Source organism: Bos indicus, chromosome 10, assembly GCF_029378745.1.
Source record: "Bos indicus isolate NIAB-ARS_2022 breed Sahiwal x Tharparkar chromosome 10, NIAB-ARS_B.indTharparkar_mat_pri_1.0, whole genome shotgun sequence".
In the NCBI taxonomy this organism is placed as follows: Eukaryota; Metazoa; Chordata; class Mammalia; order Artiodactyla; family Bovidae; genus Bos; species Bos indicus.
Genome location: NC_091769.1, coordinates 72613832 through 72630260, shown reverse-complemented (window position 1 = coordinate 72630260; position 16429 = coordinate 72613832). Strand labels below are relative to the sequence as shown.

General features: G+C 49.8%; 1 protein-coding gene and 2 long non-coding RNA genes across 3 annotated transcripts; 2 read left to right on the top strand and 1 right to left on the bottom strand.

Annotated features, from left to right (window-relative positions):
* Positions 1 to 1322: 1322 nt before the first annotated feature.
* On the bottom strand, positions 1323 to 3496 carry LOC139185319 (uncharacterized). The gene is made up of 2 exons (XR_011568938.1): positions 2542 to 3496; positions 1323 to 2451 (listed from the first exon to the last, which is right to left on the bottom strand). It is a non-coding gene; the product is annotated as an uncharacterized lncRNA (long non-coding RNA).
* On the top strand, positions 1761 to 10114 carry LOC139185320 (uncharacterized). The gene is made up of 2 exons (XR_011568939.1): positions 1761 to 2128; positions 7194 to 10114. It is a non-coding gene; the product is annotated as an uncharacterized lncRNA (long non-coding RNA).
* A 732-nt stretch (positions 10115 to 10846) lies between these two features.
* SIX1 (SIX homeobox 1) lies at positions 10847 to 15603 on the top strand. The gene is made up of 2 exons (XM_019969012.2): positions 10847 to 11705; positions 13723 to 15603. Exons 1-2 carry the CDS (start codon positions 11146 to 11148, stop codon positions 14015 to 14017), a joined length of 855 nt encoding a protein of 284 aa, XP_019824571.1. The 5' UTR covers positions 10847 to 11145; the 3' UTR covers positions 14018 to 15603.
* The last annotated feature ends 826 nt before the right edge of the window (positions 15604 to 16429 follow it).

Below are 16429 nucleotides of genomic sequence, written 5' to 3'. Positions count from 1 at the left end.
TTGCAAAGTAGGAGAAGGAATTTTAAGAGATCATTCAGTCTGCTAGTTGAAGCTGAACATACACAGTTGTCTTATTTAATAAAGTTTATCTTATAATGACAAAATATGTAACTTTGATGTAGAAGAAAAAAGCTAAAAAAAAAACAACAACCAAAATTGGGGTTATATAAATAGACAACATGGGTTGGCAGACATAAAGAGAAATGAGGAATACACAAAAGTGTGCTGAGGCTGCTCTTCTTGGATAGTAGGTCCATAAGGAAAAAAAGTTTCTGGAATTGAGTAAATGACAAATCACTATTGAGGAGTTCCTTGCAGAGGGACATGAAAGAAAAATATTTATATCCATATTCACAGTGGCTACAAAGAGATCTGGGGATAGTTTTGTGCCTTGGGTTTGGTTGACTTCACTTCTTGAAAAAATATGAGGATTAAACATTCACAAATGTTCCTAATATTTTTTGAACAAGGAAGTGAGATACTAGCACTTCTTTTTTTCAGTGCTATATCTACCACTGTAGCTTCTGTCAACCTTAACTTTAAACCTTACAGAAGAATCAATATCTTCTGATTTGAGAGTTTCCCCCACATGGTAAAAATAAAATGTGAAATTTCAGTAAATGGCATGAAAAATTTTAGTAGTACCAGGAAGTTTTCAGAAACTAGAGCTTTTACATAATATGGAAGTTTTAATGTTTTGAAGGTTCAGTAAATTATGTAGTGTACAAAAGTGAAGTCTAAATTACCCACTCAGAAGGGTAACCCTATAGCCCACATGTCTGGATCCATGTATGCAGATGGACAGATACACTTCATTTCTTCTGGGAAGCTGAGTTCTAAAAAGCTATCACTCAGAACAGACAGTTTTATGATTGCATAAGAAGAAAAGGAAAGATGACAGAGTTGCTATAAAAATGAAAGGCCTTTTGGTGTATTAACAGCTGAAAACATTACAGCTTAAATGAAGATGTGAAACAAAAAATCAGCTTAAAACTGCAAATTAAAAAAAAGAAAACTTGTGCAGAAGGTTTGAAGCATATGGACACCCACCCAGTTTGCAAAGAGGGCAATGGGAGCCCCAGACTTTAGCTTATTAAAGATGACCTTTCCCCTCTCTAAAATTTCAAAGCTGACGTTTCAAGTGCTGAGCAGACTGTGTGCCATATGTAACATGACCTCAGCTCCACTCTGCCTGAGCACTGATGGCATCACTAATGAGAGGTGAAAGGTCTTTTTCTTGCAGCTTTTTCAGAAACCCACCAACTCTTGCCTGTGAAGTAAGGCCCCTCCCTCCCCCAACCCTTGATTTCAAGAGAACTGCATTTAATACACAGCCTCAAAACACTTTTATTACCGGTCGATTTGCTTATAGCCACAGCCAAATGGCAGGATGTACAATCACATGCAGAAGAAAATATTTATTTTGACTCACAAGCCAAAGGGATTAAGAGAACATTGTATTAACCTTGCCTTTCATCTATGTTTTAAAGGGAAATTCTCCAGAGGCGTCCATTGAAGTTCTGTTTTTTTAAATATAAAGTGTATCAAAGACTTTTAGGAGCCCAGGTGTGTGTTTATCTGACTATCTTTCAAAAAGCTGCTTCAGAGACTGCAAAAAGATGTATGTTCAGGAATCTATTTCAGGCATTCTTACCAGCCAGCTAGTTACCCGACCCCTACTCCCTTCCCTGGCTTCCCGGCCCCCCACTCCCCCTTGCTGCTTAGAAACAAAATAGCTTCTTTCCAAGCAGGTTGTTATCATATTCATGGCATGGTCAATTTCCGTTTGCCAAGAAAATATTTAGGCTGATCAAAGACATTAGAAAATCGGATGAATAGAAACAGACGTTCCCACAAGAGAAGCGTTTCTCAATGTGAAGAGGCAGGCGGATTGCAGCCCACCCAGTTACTCCTAGGAAATAGCTCTCCTGCTAAAGGCAGAACTATGGGGCCACCTGGATTCTACCGGAAGGGCTATGGAAGAGTCCGGAAATTCACGTGGAGACTGGAGCTTGGGACTCTCCGATGGCGGACATGTGAGATGATCGGTTCTAGTATCTATCAGCAAACCTAGAAGGCCTTTAATTACATCCATTAACACAGAGGGACCTTTCAAGACTGAAGATACGTAAGTTTGAGATCCTTTGTTTTGCTTCAACTGGTTTGTTATGCGCATGGAAAGACAACACATCCTTTGTAGATGATACAGGCATTTCTCCTGAAGTAGTGTAAACTAAGTTTCCTGGATTTGAGTGGGGGAATGTCTGACAGTAATTGTCCTTGGGACCCTTTAGTTTCCAGAGTGTGCGCCCAGGTCAGTCGATGAAAGAAAGAGGGCCTTCCACCTCCTCCTTGTTCCTCGGCAAGACGCAGCCAAACCAGGTGAGGCCATTTGCTGCGGCGCTTCGACGTGAAGGCCTGGTTGGCGTTGCGGTTTTCTTCCGCGGGCTCCTGAAAATTGAAAAAAACAAAACAAAAAACTGAAAAGCCGGCTCCGCTCAGGCAAAGGAGATCCGGGTTCTCTCCCACCCCCTTGCTTGCCTTGGCCACGTCGCGGCACCTCAATCGCCAGTGAAGCGTCGCAGACCTTATACCGACGCCTCCAGTTTTCCAGAGGAGAAAGCGAGGGAGGGAAGCCAACTGTGGGGGCCCTTTAAGGCCAAAGAAGAGTCTCGCTCGGGGCCACGCGGCGCTAGCAAGGCCGCAGCAGAAGAAGCGGTTGCTGGGCTGTGGGCTGAGAATCCGCTCGGCCACCCTTGGCCCTCCCCACAGTGCGTCCCTCACCCCCCACCCTCCCCCGCCCCGGGTCGACCAGGCAGATTTCCTTTCCTGTGCTTTCTTTCTTTCTTCTTCTTCTTCTTTTTTTTTTGTTTCGGTTCCTGCCGGCCAAGCCAGGGATCCTTTGCCAGGAAGACAGCGCCCTCTCTCTCCTCCGGCCGTGCCCGCCGCTGGGCTGCGCCCCATCCCAGTTACGCTGACCTGCCCTCTCCTCCTTCTCGCTCCTGCCCTCCCTGGCCCTGTCCTTTCCTTCCTTAAGCCCCTATGCCTCTAGGCTCCCAGAACCACTTCGGGGAACAGCCCGAGAGAGCGGCGGAGCCCTAAGTCTTCTCACGTTAGGACCACTAGTCTGGCCGGAACGCCGGACCCCTGGCTGCAGAACTGGGCGGAGCCGTCCCCAGCGCAGACGCAGCGCCGGATAGCTCGAGCGTGGCCCCGGGGAGGGGTTCCTGGCGGCGGGGCGGGGGTTAGCGCGGCTCCCCCAGACTGGGCACCGCGGGCGGGGCTGCGAGTACGCTGCACGGCAAGGTCTCCCGGGCGCCGGCGCACACCTGGCGGAGAAGCCTGTCGGGGACCCGGGATGGGCCGGCGAAACGGGGACGCGGGCCTGCACGCGGGGGGGTGGGTGGGGGAGGCGGGTGAACCTGAGGTAAGGAAAGCTCCCACAGCCTTGTTCCCAGCCCTAAAAGCGCCCCTCGCGGCCCCCCGGCTGCCTGAAAGCCTCACCCTGCCCGTTTCCAGCAGGGCTGCGCCAAGTACAGCAGCGGTGATGGAAATGGTTGCAAAATCCAAGCCCAGCCCCAGTGGGCGAGAGGCGCGGAAGGGCATGCGTGAGTGGGAACCCTCCACCCAGCATTTCCTTCTCTGCCGTTCAGAGGACTGGGGCTTCAGACAGATGCGCGCGGCCCATTCGGGAGCAGAGGCAGTCAAGCTTCTCGGTCCGCGACGATCTGGATCCTTTAGAACCCAAACAATGTACTCTGTATGGGAATGCAGAAACATCTTCCACGGCGTGGATTTGCACCGACATAGAGGCCTGAAGTGCTCCCCTAGCCCTCCCCACAGTTCGCGGCCCCCGGGAACCCCATAGGCCGTTCGCCTCAGGCTCACCCCGCTGCAGAGCGCAGGCGGCTCCCAGAAAGGAACTAATCTAGTGACAAACCACCGGCTGGCCCTAACAAAGCGAACCTTCTCGGCAGCTCAGCGCCCTATTTGTCCACAGCACTTTTCTTCCGCAATTCAGAAGCATTATCTTGTTTTTTAAAGTATCGCGGCAGAAACGTGGCAATTATCCTGGGCTCGGGTTACGCTAAATGGCTTTGGGCTGAGAAATGGAAGAATACAGATGCCGCGAACGTGCTGATCGCTTTTCTGCCGGGCCTGGATAGGGGTAGGGAGGCAAGCTAGAAGACACCACCAGGGAGAGGGAGGTATGGCGCAAGTTCCCGCTCTTGAACCGGCACCAACCGCTCTTCCCAAGGGCACCAACCGGAAAGAAGTGTTGGGCCTTTATCCCTAGAGCTTAAGGATTCCGAGCGATGGTCTCCTTCATGGGTCGTGAGAGATGGGGTCAAATCCCGACAAGACAGGACCAAGCTTCTGGCCTCGGCTTTGGGTCAGGAAGCCGTTGGGAGCTTCAGGCATTGCTGGGATAAAGAAGAGAAGAGAGGTCAAGGGTCAGAGGGAGAGATGAGGAAGAATCCAGTTCCGCTTCAGGACAACTACTCTAAAATTGAGTAGAATTGGGAGAATGGCTGGGAGAAGACAGCCACAAGGAAAGAAGAACCGGAGCGAGGCGTTCACTCCTGAGCGAGAGGCAGGCCTGGCCGGGGAGTCCTGGCGCACGCTGTAGGGTGGGAACCTGCGAGAACTGGAGAGGCCCAGAGGCCACGAGGCGTCTCGGCACCAGGGGGGCGGGGGTGGGGACAAATACAGAAAACCTCTAAGAATCTTCATCTCGGTCCACCAGGGTGACTTTGGGCCTGGAAAATGGGGAGAAAACAGAGTAGCGAAAGGCGTTCGGGTGCCGGCTCCCAGCGCGCAGACGCCTTGCTCGCCCCAGCAGCCCAGCCTGCAGTGGTAGCCACGCTGTGCGCGTGTCTCTTTCCCTTTCTGCGCAAACCAGCCCCCACATCTTGAAGTAATCAGCAGCCGAGAAGGGACTCGTCCCCCTGGCATCTCAGGTTAAAGAAGGAGGTCCAGGAAAATGTGGTAGAGCCATTACAAGAAACCCGAGCCGCAGTCATCAGGGACTCCAATTGCCATCGCATTAGGATTGATTAGAGACCAGCAGTACCGTAATGACCCGGAAAGAGGGGCAGCCGGGGATTATTAATATCAGAATGTGGCAGGGAGGGGAGGTGGGCAAAGGCAGGGAGGGAAGAGCAAAGTGGGGAGGGAGAAGTTTTAAGTTACTAGTATTTATATATAAGTGCCGGCTTACCTGAGGAAACCGGATAGTCAGTGAATCACGAAAACAATAAATCTAATTGCATCTAAAATTTCACGAAGCCTGATTTTTTTGGGAGGTTGGGGAATCATCGTGAAAACCAGACTAAGATCTCAGTTTTTATAAACACGTAGTTTTATAATCCTGTTGTAAAAATGTAAGTGAAGAGATGGGGAGGAGTGCTGGATGTGCACTTCCTACCAATGGGTCTCTACAAAAAGATTTAGGGAATCTATTTGTGAGTCATTTGGGGTCTTCTCTCAAGGGATATAGGGCAATGGAGTGGACATTTTTGTAGAGTCTGCAGAGGAGTAATACACTAAATTTTAATTGAAACAGTGATACCTGGGTAGTGATTTTTGTTTTGTTTGAGACAAGACCGATCAGGATCCCTAAGAGATGTAGAGAAGAGAGTGGTTTGTCTCCTTCCTTGGACCATGAGCCAAAACAAATCAGCCCCTGATGGTCTGGGCTGAAACTCAGCTCACTGGATAATTAACTCCATCTTTCCAGTCCACCCTAACTGTTTATTTAGTGTCACCCTGCATTACCATCACTAGCACTTTCCTCTGAACAGGAGTAACTGCAGGCTTTCACCTCCCAAAAGGAAATTCTTCTTAGCTTAGACAGATGCAGTATTCAGGATGTACATTAGTTGACAAAAAAAAAGTTGATTGGAAACTCAATGGAAGATAAGGACTCTTGGCCTGAGGTAATGTTAATAAAGCAAAGGAGGCAAGAATGTCTTAGGCTCTTAAGAACAGATTCTCACAACACTCTCCTTCACTTTCCAGAAGGGTGCTTGGCATCTAATGTTGAGTGGTGTCTTCTGACTCAAATCTGGTGGTTGGCAAGTCTCCGGGCCTATGCCTTCTCAGAGCTCAGCTTAAATCTGCCATTTCCCTCCAGGTGGTCAACCCACCTTCTTCAGTCCTTCATGGGCGCCCCCACCTGTTGACTACACCACTACTCCGTGTGAGGGGTCCCCACCAACTGAACCAGATGCCCCTGCAAGGACTTCAGAGTCTACTCAGCAGACGCTGCCTGGGTGCAGCATATCAGCAGAGCATGGTCTGGGAGACCTCACAGTGCCTGGTCCTGGGGAAGCAGGCGCAGGCGTCAAGAGCTTTGAGGAAGGGAGAGGAACGAGAGAGAAAAAGAAGAAAGCAAAAGAGAAATGGATCCAGAGAGAGAGGAGAGGGTGTGTGTGTGAAGGGGGCAGGGTGTTGGACAGAGAGAGTGTGAGAGAGAAACGCGAAGAATGAGACAATGAAGGAACGAAAGGGACAAAGGGTGAGATGGAGATAAGAAACAATAAAACAGAGAATGAAGGAATCAGAGGTTCACACAGAGAATGAATGAGCTTCCTCTTTCAGGCTGAAAGAGAGGATGAGGTAAAAAGAGACACAGAGAGAGACCAAACCTGGAGACACACACGGAGAGAGAGGGTAACTTCCCCAAACACACGCACACCAACTCCAGCACGGTCCCCATTCACTGTGAGTTCCCTCGCGGCGGTGTGTCTCTGCCTGTTTTTCTCTTTGCTCTCTCCCTTCCCCGACCCCGGGACAATGTGGAGACTGTATTTTCAGGAGCCGCGCGGGGCGGCAGGGTTTTTAGCAGCAAGCCGGGCTCGCTGCCGGCTCTGTTTGTCCAGGTGTAGGCGGGGACCGGCAGTCTCCCGGCGTCTTGGGCTGGCGCTGCGTTTTCGCACCAAAGAAGCGAGAGGCTCTGGTCGCGCGCTTCCCGCTTCAAGGAGAAAACGCCCTCCCTCCATACATACATAAATATATTAGGGGAACAGACAAATCTTCATTGTTCAGAAATAAGCCAAGGAGGCCGCCCGGCTCCCCTTGGCCCGGCCAAGCGAGGCTGGAAAGAAGGGAGGGAGAGGCGGGGGCCGCGCGGATCCGGTGTCACGTTGCAGATTCCCACTAAAGATAACGAAACGTGATCTATTTTTCAGAACAGCAAGTGGATGGGAAAGAACCTTGACAACACAAAACTCATTTACTAATGGACTGGTTTTGGATTTCTCTCTTTCGGGTCCGCATATCGCCCCGCCTGAGCCCTCGGCCTATCCAGAGCTCGCGGGGAGCAGCGTCCCCCAGGAGGCAGGTGGGAGGCTGCTCCGGCGCCGCGCCGCCCTCGGAGCCCGGCATCCGGAGGGGTCGAGGGCACCTGGAGTTTCCGACCAAGTAAAGGAAAAAGATGAACGTTGACACTTCAGCCAGGATTTGGGATCCTCACTGCCCCAGAGCGACGACGCTAATTTATTGATGAAACACCTTCCAAAGACCTTCCCTCCCAAATATCTGTAGGTAGAGTAGAATCCTCGCTGTCGTTCTTGATGGCAAAAGAATTGCAAGAAAGCGGGCCAGGAGCCTCCAAGCAGCTCGCTCCAAGCCAGAAGGGAAATAAGTGGGTCTCAGCCAGAGGACACAAGGCCTTGTTTTAACCCGACCTAGAAACCCTAACACCAACTGATGCCTCCGCATCAACCTTTCCACAGACCAGTTGTGTGCATCCGGCGGTTACCTGCACGGCGGAGGCACAAAAGAGCAGAAACCTGGCGCTGGGAGCCCCTTTCTAGCTGTGTTACCCTGGGGACCCACGAAGCGGCGAGGGCAGCAGCCGTGCTGCTCCTTGCCTTTAAATCTCCGACGAATCTCTTGTTTTCTTGTGATTTGTATTGACAGCAAAAGGTTTTAAGTTACTAGAACAACTCAAACCTTTCTGTGTGCGATTTAAAATGGATCATTTGGTTTATGTGGTTTGTAAATTCATGTCATTTTACCTCTTTTAGTGGTTTGCAGTGAAAGGTTCCATTTTGGGAAACCTTATATATCCGAGCCAATAATTAACATTTATAAAAATTGGTTTCCCTAACCGAGGGATCGAAATAGCAGGTAGGCTCGTTGGTACAAAGCGAATAGCACATTTCCTTTCTAATCGTGCGATCTACTGGACTGAACACTAGGAGAGAAAGGCTGGCGGGCCAGGGCACGGCCTCCAAGGACGAGCACCACTTCTTATCAACCCCGGTGCCCGCAGTCGCCGCATCCGCACAGTCGTCTTCCCAGTTGTCGCCACCGTCTAGTGCGTCTTGATTCCTTTTGAAGAGAGATGAAAAGAAGTGGGCAGGGAGGTCTGGAGGAAGCCGGGGGTGGGGGGGTTGGGGGCGGGGAAGGTAGTGGATGTCTAATTGTCGTCTCTCTGCTCCCTGTAAATCTATACCTGTTCTTATTTGTCCAAGCTGTGCCTCATTTCCTTATACAAAATTGTTAATTACAAAGTACATCCCATATTCAACTTACCCTTTGTCTTTTAAGAGACGTGGTTATATCTACAGACTCCCCCTGTTCCCCTCCCCAACACAGACACACACACACACACACACACACACACACACACACACACACTGTAATTCTGCGCACTTGCTCCAGACTTTAGGGTATTAACTGATTTTTTAGAGCCGAGTTTAAACCTCCGTTCCAGTCCGCACACAGCTGCCATGTCAATAATGACTGTTCCAAGCAGAGACATTCCTTCTGGCAGGACACTGCAGCTCTTCAAGACTTCATCTGAAACATCATGAGCACTAAAATAAGACCATGAGGGAAAATTACCAGACACATGGGCTTGGGCTCTGCTTTGCCAGGTTTCCAGTTTAGAAAGTAAGTCATTCGGCACACCATGTGGTAGGGGTTCTCTTGAAATAATATGCACCCATTAAATGCATTTAAAGATAATCCCAAACATAATGAAATATCAGCATTTGCTTCCAAGTTCTAATTGCCTGGGATACTGAAGGGAAAGGTTTCAAAGATGCAAAAAGCTTTGTTTGGGAGTTCAGTGGAGAAGCAGCTTCGTGTCTACTCAGTCTCCCAAGAGACAGATGGGGGTGGGGTGGGGTGTGGAAACCCTTCACAACTTTAAGATGTACATTGCAGGGTGCATTGGAATGGGTGCATGGTTCTAAAACCATCTAAATACTACAAGGGGAAACCCACACAGTGCTTCTCCTTCCATTCCCACTTAGGTCTCAATATGTAAATGGTTCTGTGATGCTGTACTCTTGCTGATGGAACCAAAACATATTTAAAGAAGCAAATTTAAAGAACCTAGGGTTTGTTCCGCATTGACTAAGAGGACGCATTTAAATCAAAAGCAATTTTGAAGTGTACTTAAAATTCTGTTTTGAACTTATCTAATCAGAGATAAGTATAGTCATAAAGTCACTCTTCCACCCTTTGGCTCCCCTTATCTCCACGCATTGTTCTTATCTCCTGCCAGTCTCAGCTACTGACAATAGATTATCTCTATTTAGAGACGCTAATTGTTTTCAAAATCTTTTTAATAATTGCTTTGGAACAAGGTGTGCAAATGAGGCTTAAGATAATTACAGCTCCATTTGTTTGTGTAGTTTTACTAAGCATTCTCCACACATACACAAAATAACAGATGATGGGGCTGAAATTGCAAGACATCTCTCAATCCCTGGCAGTAAAATAGGCCAGCATTGCAATCTACACACACACACACACACACACACAGGCACACACATGCACACACACACACATCCCTCTTTATTTAATCTTGTTGGAGCCGCGGTCGTCCTCGCTTTGAGGGCAGTGTCCCTTTCAGAACAGGGCAATATTATGTTACAACCGGACGGCTATTGGAGCCGGACACAGTTTTATTTAATTTACACCCCATCCAGCGCCTTTCGTGCAATGTTCCCAAAGCATTTTTGCTAATAGCAAGTAAAGCTTCTCAGCATTCCTCAGTAGCAGAGGTGGCAACCGCACAGATAGGGAAACCGAGTCCAGAAGCCTGCCTGCCGACTTAAACCACAGACCATTAAAATTCCGAATCGCAAATGAACTCTTGTAATCTCTATTTGCTCAGCAACTATGCTCTACACAATTCTTCTCTTGGTCCCAAATAGTCGTGGCCTTTTGAGAATGAGGGAAGCGCTATACAGCTGGGAGTATTTGTGCGCTTTGGAGGGCGGTGGGGGCAGGAGAGAAGAGGGGAGGAAATTAGGTTTGGCTCCTGGAGCTGAAGCCAGCCAGGAGAGAAGCCATTCTTGCAGGGGCTGCAGCCCAGAGGACTGGTCTACGCTTGTATTATTTATCGCGTTCCATAAGCTATTCATCAATCCATTACTTATTCATTCCAACATTAAGGTAATTAAATATGAGCTCACCGGGAAATGGCAAGTCTGCAAAGGACAGGGACAGAGATACGGAGGGAGAGGACGGGAATTAGAAGGTCTGGAGCCATTGATTTGTGCAAAGATGTGCGCGGCTGCCCTTAGGTGACACAGCAGAGGGGGCTCACGTTGCAAGGTCTTGACGCGCTCACCCACTCCCACCGCCCCCCGTCCCTGGGAAGCACCGCTCCCTCCCTCCTCCCCACTTCGCTTCTCACCACTCGCGGTCCCTCTCCTCCCACCACTCCCTATCCCTCGCTGTACAGCCTCGCCCTCCCCGCGCGGGGCGGCGCAGCCTCGCAGCCCGGCCCGGCGGCGCGCGGGCTGGCCAGCCCCGGATAGGCGCCGCCCGCAGCCAATCAGCGCGCCGAGAACGCTGCGCGCTTTAAGGCAGCTGCAGGGAGAACAGAAACCAAGTTCCCCGGCAACGAGCAGCATCCACCCGGCCGGAGGCAGGAGCCAGCGAGGCCCGAAAAGCTGCGGAGTGAGCCGGCCGTTCCTTTTCCAGCGCGCGCTCTACTCCTCCTCCACTTACTCGGCCTCCAGTCTTCAAGTCTTGACTCGCTTTTACGCCTTCGCACAGCCTAGGGAGGGGGTTAGGAGCTGCCGCGCCCCCCTCCCTGCGGCTGCCTCCCCCTGCTTTTTCGGCTTTACTCCCTGCCGCGTGCGCCCGGGTAGTGCGCCCCGGCAGGCCCCAGCCATGTCGATGCTGCCATCGTTCGGCTTCACACAGGAGCAAGTGGCGTGCGTGTGCGAGGTTCTGCAGCAAGGCGGGAACCTGGAGCGCCTGGGCAGGTTCCTGTGGTCGCTGCCCGCCTGCGACCACCTGCACAAGAATGAAAGCGTGCTCAAGGCCAAGGCCGTGGTCGCCTTCCACCGCGGCAACTTCCGCGAGCTCTACAAGATCTTGGAGAGCCACCAGTTCTCGCCTCACAATCACCCCAAGCTGCAGCAACTGTGGCTGAAGGCTCACTACGTGGAAGCCGAGAAGTTACGCGGCCGGCCCCTGGGCGCGGTGGGCAAATATCGGGTGCGCCGAAAATTCCCTTTGCCACGAACCATCTGGGACGGCGAGGAGACCAGCTACTGCTTCAAGGAGAAGTCGCGGGGCGTGCTGCGGGAGTGGTACGCGCATAACCCTTACCCCTCGCCGCGTGAGAAGCGGGAGCTGGCCGAGGCCACGGGTCTCACCACCACCCAGGTCAGCAACTGGTTTAAGAACCGGAGGCAAAGAGACCGGGCCGCCGAGGCCAAGGAAAGGTACGCGGCATCATTCCCGCAGATCGGGCTACCCTGGGAAGCCTTCCTTTCCCCTCCGCCCCTTTTCACCCCCGCAGGCACCAACCACCTCGATCACCCCGCTGGCCGTAGCCCCTCCGCGGGGCGGCGCCCCGGCCTCGGCTGCACTGCGGCGAAAGTTCATGAACTCTGAGATCGCTCGCTAGGGATGGGGGGAGGGTGGAGGGCGGTGTTCATCTGATTTGAGTGTCCGCGCGTGGATTTCCTGGGATGTGAGTGTCGGGAAACGTTGGCGCTAGGTTTGTTTTTCATGTCTTCTTGGCTGGCTAGAGGGAGAGGAGTGGCGGGTGGAGAGTGAGTTTTTAGATCAAGCAGAAGGGAAACGTTGATTGGTATCGCGGGGGAAGGGGTTCAGTGGGGGCTGAGGATCTCGAACCTCTCTCTTCTCGCACCCCGGAAGGGTGAAGCTGTCCTGAAACTTCTGCTCAGTTTCCACTCGCGCCCGGTCCTTCAGTCGCGCTTTCCTGGCAGTCTTTTGGGTGAGAGGTCACTTCCATTCGCACTAGCTGCACAAAGGGAGGAGTCTTTCGAAAGAAGTCCACAGAAGAGAGCGCTTTGGGAGGGTTGGCGCTGCGTTGACTCCCCGGCGCCCCAAGTCCAGAACTGATTCTCTTCGTCTGCTCCCTGGCGCGTGGCCGGGTGCCGCGGCGGGTCCGGCCCGCTGTCCGCGCCGCTCACCCGGGCGAGCAATGGATCTCCAATCTCAGACTTCTCTCACCCCAGAACACAGAAGACAACATTTTTTTCAACCTGTCTCTGCCTCCGCTCTCCTCACACGAACACCCCTGGCCACCTGGCCCGGCTCCACTCTTTTGCTGTGGAGTTTCCGACCAAGATTCGGAAGAGCTTCGGGGAGGCGGCGGCGGCCGGGAGAGCGCTCCGGGGAGCCGAGCAGTTTCGGGGAAACCTGAACGCCCAAGTCGGCCGAGTTTCTTTTGTTCGCTTCGGAGCCTGGAGGCCGAAGAAGTCGCCGCCTTGTTTCCCTCTGGGAAGCAAGAGTCTGGAGAAATTCAGCTGAGATGGGCATTTTGGGAGAGAGAGACTGCGAGAGATGGGAAGAGTTGGACAGACAGGCAACTCCGGGGTGGGGGGCATTCTGAAGGCAGAAGCGCGAGGGCTGGGAGACCTTGCAGTTTAGCAGCACCGAGCGCCCAGGCTGACATCCCGGTACATCACACCCGCTCAGGCTGTGCCTGGTCTTGAAGTTCCCCTGCCGGGAAAGTGTGCGCCGGTGTGTGTGTCCGCAGGGAGTTTGAAAGAGCACGTGAGGCACCGAGGACTGAGCGAATAACACCGGGCCAGGGACGGTACAGTTCCATTTAGACGTCTGTTACAAAACGGCCTGTCCTTTAAGCCAGGCCAGAGGGCCCACTCCCTGATGAAATCGGAGAGACTGGCTGCGCTCCCTGTGTTTACTCAGGTCACTGGGCCGCTCTGGACACCACTTCCCATGACCTGTCCTGTGCCTCTGAAACCACAACCTCCAGGCAGGGGCAGGGAAACTCGACGGTTAATTGTTTCCTCAGATGGGAACAGGACAATTGACTTGATTCACCACCAAACATCTGTGCACTGGGCGCTGTTCGACCCCACCCCCCCGTCATTTTCTTCATCACCAACAACCATTTGTTGGAAGATTTTCAAATTTCCTTACTTCTAAATGTGGTACTTCTTGATAGGTATTTAATAATAACTGTTAGAACAAAAATTTAAAGATAATTTTTTGTGCATTTCAAATAAGCACTGCTGATTTGGCTTTCTAAACTCTGGAAGAGGAAAGGATCCGGCATCACCTTTCTCAAGTCTCTTAGGCCTCCTCTCTTTCCCCCAGGACTCTGTGGGGTGGGTGAGAGGGCAGAACTCCATTTGGGTCAGTGACTGATTGCACAATGGCCCTTTCCTTCTTCCAGCTCCCCTCCCTCCATCTCACACTTTTTTTTTTTTTTTTAACCATATGGTGTTGTCCTCTGTTTCTTAGGGAGAACACCGAAAACAATAACTCCTCCTCCAACAAGCAGAATCAACTCTCTCCTCTGGAAGGGGGCAAGCCACTCATGTCCAGCTCAGAAGAAGAGTTCTCACCTCCCCAGAGTCCAGACCAGAACTCCGTCCTTCTGCTGCAGGGCAACATGGGCCACGCCAGGAGCTCCAACTATTCTCTCCCGGGTTTAACAGCCTCTCAGTCAGCGCACAGCCTGCAAGCCCACCAGCATCAGCTCCAGGACTCCCTGCTGGGCCCCCTCACCTCCAGTTTGGTGGACTTGGGGTCCTAAGAAGGGAGGGACTGGGGCCTCGAAGCAGCCACTAGGGACACTTGTAAATAGACATCAGGAACATTTTTTGCAGCTTGTTTCTGGGGTTCTTTGCGCATAAAGGAATGGTGGACTTTCACAAATATCTTTTTAAAAATCAAAACCAACAGCGATCTCAAAGGTAGTACCCTCTTCTCTCCGACTCTTTCCACTTCTACATTTCCCCTCCCAGTGTGGAGATCAGGGGGAAAAAAAAAAAAAAAAAAACCCAAACAAACAAAAACATCCAGTTACCCAGCCTTGGTTCTGGGCAACCCGTGTTCCTGCTTCAGTAGGCTTCTTTTTTCTTTTCTTTTTTTTTCAGTGAATGGAATTACAGATCAACTGGATTTTAATTATTTCATTTTAATTTATTTATGGAAAATGTTTTGAGAAGCGGAAAAGGAAATGAAAATGAGAGAGAGAGGGAAGTTAAAACAGTGAAAAGATCCTCCAGCCTGAGAGGAACTGGTTGCATTCTTAAGGTGAATAGGAAAAATATGATCTTATACCTTTTTTGATGGGGAAAATTAAGTTTACATTTTTCATATTTAGTGTTAAATAATTTTATGTAGATTAAAAGGAAAGAACAGTATTAGGGGGAAAAAAACAAGTGCCTAAATGTCTTAATGCTCTCTATGTGAGGCAGTTAGAAATAGAAGTGACCATTAGTAATACAACTATTTTTGTCAAATTTAGTGGGGGTTTTTGGTTGTTGTTTGTTTTCTTGGGTTTTTTTTTATGGCAAACTTTAAAAAATGTACCAATGTGGAAAAAACACTTTCCTGAATGCCATTACTTCTCATGCCCTTGAAGCTCTCATATCTGTAGCCTACTCCTGTTAAGGGTTTCTCCTTTTCCTAGTTTCTAGCTTGCAACAATACGTAACAAATCTGGCTACCTGGTATTTGTTACTAAAACAGCATGTGTTTGCAGGTTTCTTTTCTATTGTACCTAAACCAGTCTAAATTAAAACTTAGTAGAACACCAGGAGTACTGATTCTGTTTCTGAAAGGTGAGTTGTGTACTGCTGTCATTGGGCTCTCCCCTTTTTTAACGAATAGGTTTTTTTTTTCTTTATTACTTAATGGTGGTTATGAATTGCAGGGTACGTTGGCCATCCCCTGAACCAAGAATGGTGACTGAGTTAATTATGTGACAGAAAAAGAGCGAATTCAAATTTGGTGTATTTATTTATTTTTTGTTACTTTAGATATGCAGTTTTGTTTACCACTAGCTTTTCTCCACAGAATTCATACGTTAGCTCTTTTGTATTATTAGCAAATTTATGACAAGACTGTGAAAGTAAAATAATTTATCTGCTTGGAGAAAAAAAGGGAACTCCTACAAGGATAGCAACATTGTGAATTAATCTGTACAAATAGAAAGCAGACCAACAGGACAGGAGCTCTTTGCAGTGCTGCCGGATGGTGTCCAGAAACAATCCCAGTAATCATGTAGGCTCCATATTATTTTTGCCTGGGGCAAAAAATGATGTACCTTGTATTTAGCTTTTAAAATTAGTGAAACAAATGGCATTATTTATTAAAATTCTACTCAGGATAACAGGATTGGCTTGCTTGTGCTTTGTAAAATATTGCTCCCCAGAGGAAGTCTATTTATTTTATGACATGACAGTTTCATAATTTTGATTTTTCTCCATCTGTGTCACCATTAATATGTTCATTTCTTTCTTACTCTTTCCTATCTTTCCTGTCCTGATCTAGAAGTGGGGGTAGGGGTATTAAGGCCTTCTTCTTATTTTTTTTAATGCCAAATGGTTTTGACTGAGTTCCAGGGAGAAAGGGTCGCTGTACTTAACTGTAGTCACTTTTACTTATAAAGTCATTTTTCCCCTTAGTGATGGACAGATGTTCACACAGCCGCTCAGAGACCATCCTTTGCATTGGGAGCTCAGAGTCCCAATCTCCCTTGTTAGTGTTTTGGATCATTAAGTTGGTGTTTATTTAAGTCACTAGGGTGTTTATTCTCCACGTCTTGGGCCACGGAGAAATGCCACCCTCTGCAGGAGGGGCTCTCACAGGGGATCTCCTCGCATTCTTCACATTCACTGCCCAAAACAAACACCCAGCACAAAGATAGCTTTCAATGACCCTGACAGGCTTCAAAGGACACCGCGGAAATCTCCCTGGAAAATAGGAAGGGCCAATTACTTTAATTTCTTACAAGCCCTCTCTTCCTACTCCGATGACTACCCCCCAATCTTCCAGCTCTGTTGAGTATAATTTTAGACTCGGGGAAGTTCTATCTCCCTGGGTGCCTCGGCCCACTTCCTGCTGCCTTGGTTGGTGAATCTTGGAAATGTCTTCAGATCTGGCGAGGAGCAGAGTAGGCCGGCCGGTCCTGTAAAAGCCCCTGTGATTACTGCTTGTA